The following is a 3,153-nucleotide window of genomic DNA, read 5'->3' on the forward strand; positions in this document are numbered from 1 at the left end:
ATATTATCTAATTTACGCAAATATTTTCTTGACTGATTCAAAATTCAAGATTCAATTTTATTTGCCAATTTAAAATGGAAATAATATGTGTACATTTTCAAACATTTAACATTCTAAAATGTATACTGTATTAATAAATTATTACTATATAAACATATTTAAGCATACTTGAGATTAAAACAATCAATATTTAAAAACAGACATGAAAAACCACAGGGATACAATATTTTAAAAGCAACATGTAAGAACAATAACAAAAATATTATAAACATTACTTTATACTGGTTCCAATAATTAGTTAAAATATGCAATTGCTATAAAGGAGGCCTAATCTAATGTTACAACAAACCGGCTAAATCAAGTACCCATTGTGTAATCAAATCATTATCTTCATCATCACTGTAATCGTCGTCAATATTAGCCCTACGTCATATTATGTTCAAATTATTGGTATAAAAACATCAGTTCAGAACTATTGAACGAACGTCATGCCGCCATCAATACATTGTACTTATATAAATCAAGATCTGAGATCTTAACAGTATGTATTTGTAGTACAAACAATATAACAATAATAGGCCTATGTCTATAGCACATTTTATTTTTATTCTTTTTTTTTAGTATAAAATAAGTCAGCCAAAAAATGTTGCATTGCACAAATGTAAAATTAGTATTAAAGTCTATACAAGCAATTATACAAAAACATTGAAAAGAGTAGAATTACATTATTTACAATCACATTAAATTGCAGAACATCTAAGAACACATTTTTACATACAAGCAAGTTGGCCCTACCCTGGAGAAGATGGCCTACCGCCCCCACCCCGTACTTAAACTACAAGACAGGTTTGACCGAGACATACATACATTGGGCAGTCTGGTTACAGTGGAGACACTCCTTTGGGACACCCCTATTACGGGAACACTTGTTTGGGGGTCTCATATGTCCCTGTAAGGTTATACTGTTACGTACGCTATGATTGGCCGATTTATGTTGTTTTATGGGCCATCGAATCGTCACATTTCAACGTTGTTAACGTGTTTTTTTATTACATTCAGATAGCATTGATCGTGCTATTATGTGTATGTGTAATATAAACATTATGTCGTCACATTGGCCCCGACCCTATCCGGCATTGTAATGTGATTGTTTGTTGTAGTTAAACCCGACATTCCAAGTAGTATTGTAGTTAAAATACCTATAAACAATACTAGAATAAATGATAACAGATCTAATTTTTTAAGTCGCCGCAGAAGTTTAGGACTTGTATTTGTATTGCGGTTCTGTGGATTTTGCATCAGCAGACGACTAACTCTGTCCTGTTCAGTCTAAAAAAAAGAAATAATTTGATTGAGCACTGAGAGTTGTGACATAAGAACAATTTTATAATTATCATATTAAAAATAGTGCAGTAATTATATTTATTAACAACATCTGGCACTCTCTATTTTCATTTACCATTTCCATATCAACTATCAAATAAGTTCCCAAAGCATCAGTACGTAATGCCAAATAGTCATTCTGGCGAATGTACATGAGGGCGGGCTCATTCACACTCTGAACGTAGTTACCGTATGAAATTAAACTTACAAAACTTTAGTCATGCCAAATTAAAATGGTTAGGGGTACGTTAATAAAAGAAGATACGTAGTTTGGAACCACAACTAGGTTTAAATACAACCAATAAACAAACCTTTCGTAACCATACTTTTCTTGCCACTACGCAGGCTAAAGCTATTTCTGCAACTATACTCAAACATATTGTAGCAAGAGTAGCTATAATAATCCAGGAACCATCAGTAAACCCAGCTTTGAGAAACAACACTAATATGTTGATTGTCTGCTGTAGTCCAATTACTTGTATAATTTCTTGAGACGTATTTTCTAAATTACTGATTCCTTCGACCTCTTCAGTCTGCAAAAGAATAGACATTCAATAAATAATTTAGGCCTAATGATGTAGACCCACAAACCAAAACAAAAACAACAAATTGTTATGTAATGTTTATTAAATAATACTATTTATGTTAATATGTATGTACTATTATACTATTTTCTTATACTAATATTTTTATATTTTGAATACTATATGCTGGTTCAGTTCTCTGATAGGCCTAAACATAACTAAAATTGTATACACATAATATAAAATATAAATATAATATAGGCCTACTCACAGCTATCGAATCCGATTCGTCAGTACTACCACCATTACTACCACCATTACTACTCAAGTTATCATCATCAACGTTTTTGTTAGTACTGTTATGCATCTCCCTACATAGAATAAACATGAAATTTAAAAACATAAAAATACAAAATAAGCAAGGTATAAACATCGTCATTTTCTCACATTATGACTAGTGCAAATAATTTGTAACTCAATATAATTCAAAGAAATCTGAAAAGATGGCCTAGGCCAAACACCACATAATCACACTAAATAATGCTGTTTAAAGAATAAAATATCTCTAAATTGTGCAGTAATGTAAAGGAATAAAAACTGGTCTCACAACTTTTGCCTTTCTTGCCCATCCTATCAGGGTTTGTGTTATTCAATTCGAATCGTAAAGGATCCGTGTGGGATGGTGTGCCCTCCGCGGTTATGAAGGTGACGATTAAGGTAATGTAAAAATCCAATAGCGTGTATTTAGGCCGAGCCGTGTTCCTTAATTTTTCGGTAAAAGGTATGGATGAACGGCCGGGAAAAGAAATAAAACATTTTTTTAATTACTTACATTTCAGCTTCTAACACCTTTTGTGCCAATTATTCACGTTTGTGTGCCAAGTGTTGGCTTATCGGTTTCAGTCACTTTTAAATAAAGGAAGATGCATATAGGCCTAACAGGAATACAAGCTCATTGTGATTGGTCAAGGAAATATGGCGCATGGGCATTACTTACATCACAGGGAAATAGTAGTGTACCTTGTTTTCTGTTGTATCAAGCATAAAGGAAATTACCAAATAAAGTCATTCTCAATTAACTGTTACCTGATGTAATAACGATCCAAAGAAACATTTTGGATTTTCCGAATTTCAGTATATTGAACATCTTTAATTGTCTATAGTAGGTCCTAGACTGTGTTTTCACTTAACATTAGTAAAAAGATAAATATTTGGCACATAATATGGCGTTTCAAACGATACTTGA

At 32.2% G+C, this 3,153-nt stretch overlaps 1 protein-coding gene across 1 annotated transcript; it reads right to left on the reverse strand.

Moving 5' to 3' along the window:
- Positions 1 to 1,096: 1,096 nt before the first annotated feature.
- Positions 1,097 to 2,274, reverse strand: LOC144845738 (uncharacterized). The gene is made up of 3 exons (XM_078703166.1): positions 2,179 to 2,274; positions 1,695 to 1,916; positions 1,097 to 1,329 (listed from the first exon to the last, which is right to left on the reverse strand). Exons 1-3 carry the CDS (start codon positions 2,272 to 2,274, stop codon positions 1,102 to 1,104), a joined length of 546 nt encoding a protein of 181 aa, XP_078559292.1. The 3' UTR covers positions 1,097 to 1,101.
- Positions 2,275 to 3,153: the final 879 nt, after the last annotated feature.

This window comes from Antedon bifida, chromosome 6, assembly GCF_963402885.1.
Source record: "Antedon bifida chromosome 6, ecAntBifi1.1, whole genome shotgun sequence".
NCBI lineage: Eukaryota > Metazoa > Echinodermata > Crinoidea > Comatulida > Antedonidae > Antedon > Antedon bifida.

Coding starts and splice junctions, on each gene's coding strand:
- LOC144845738 (XM_078703166.1), bottom strand. CDS start 2,274: ATGCATAACAGTACTAACAAAAACGTTGATGATGATAACTTGAGTAGT. Junction 1,917..2,178: donor ACGAATCGGATTCGATAGCT/GTGAGTAGGCCT, acceptor ATTCTTTTGCAG/ACTGAAGAGGTCGAAGGAAT. Junction 1,330..1,694: donor GAAAAGTATGGTTACGAAAG/GTTTGTTTATTG, acceptor TCTTTTTTTTAG/ACTGAACAGGACAGAGTTAG.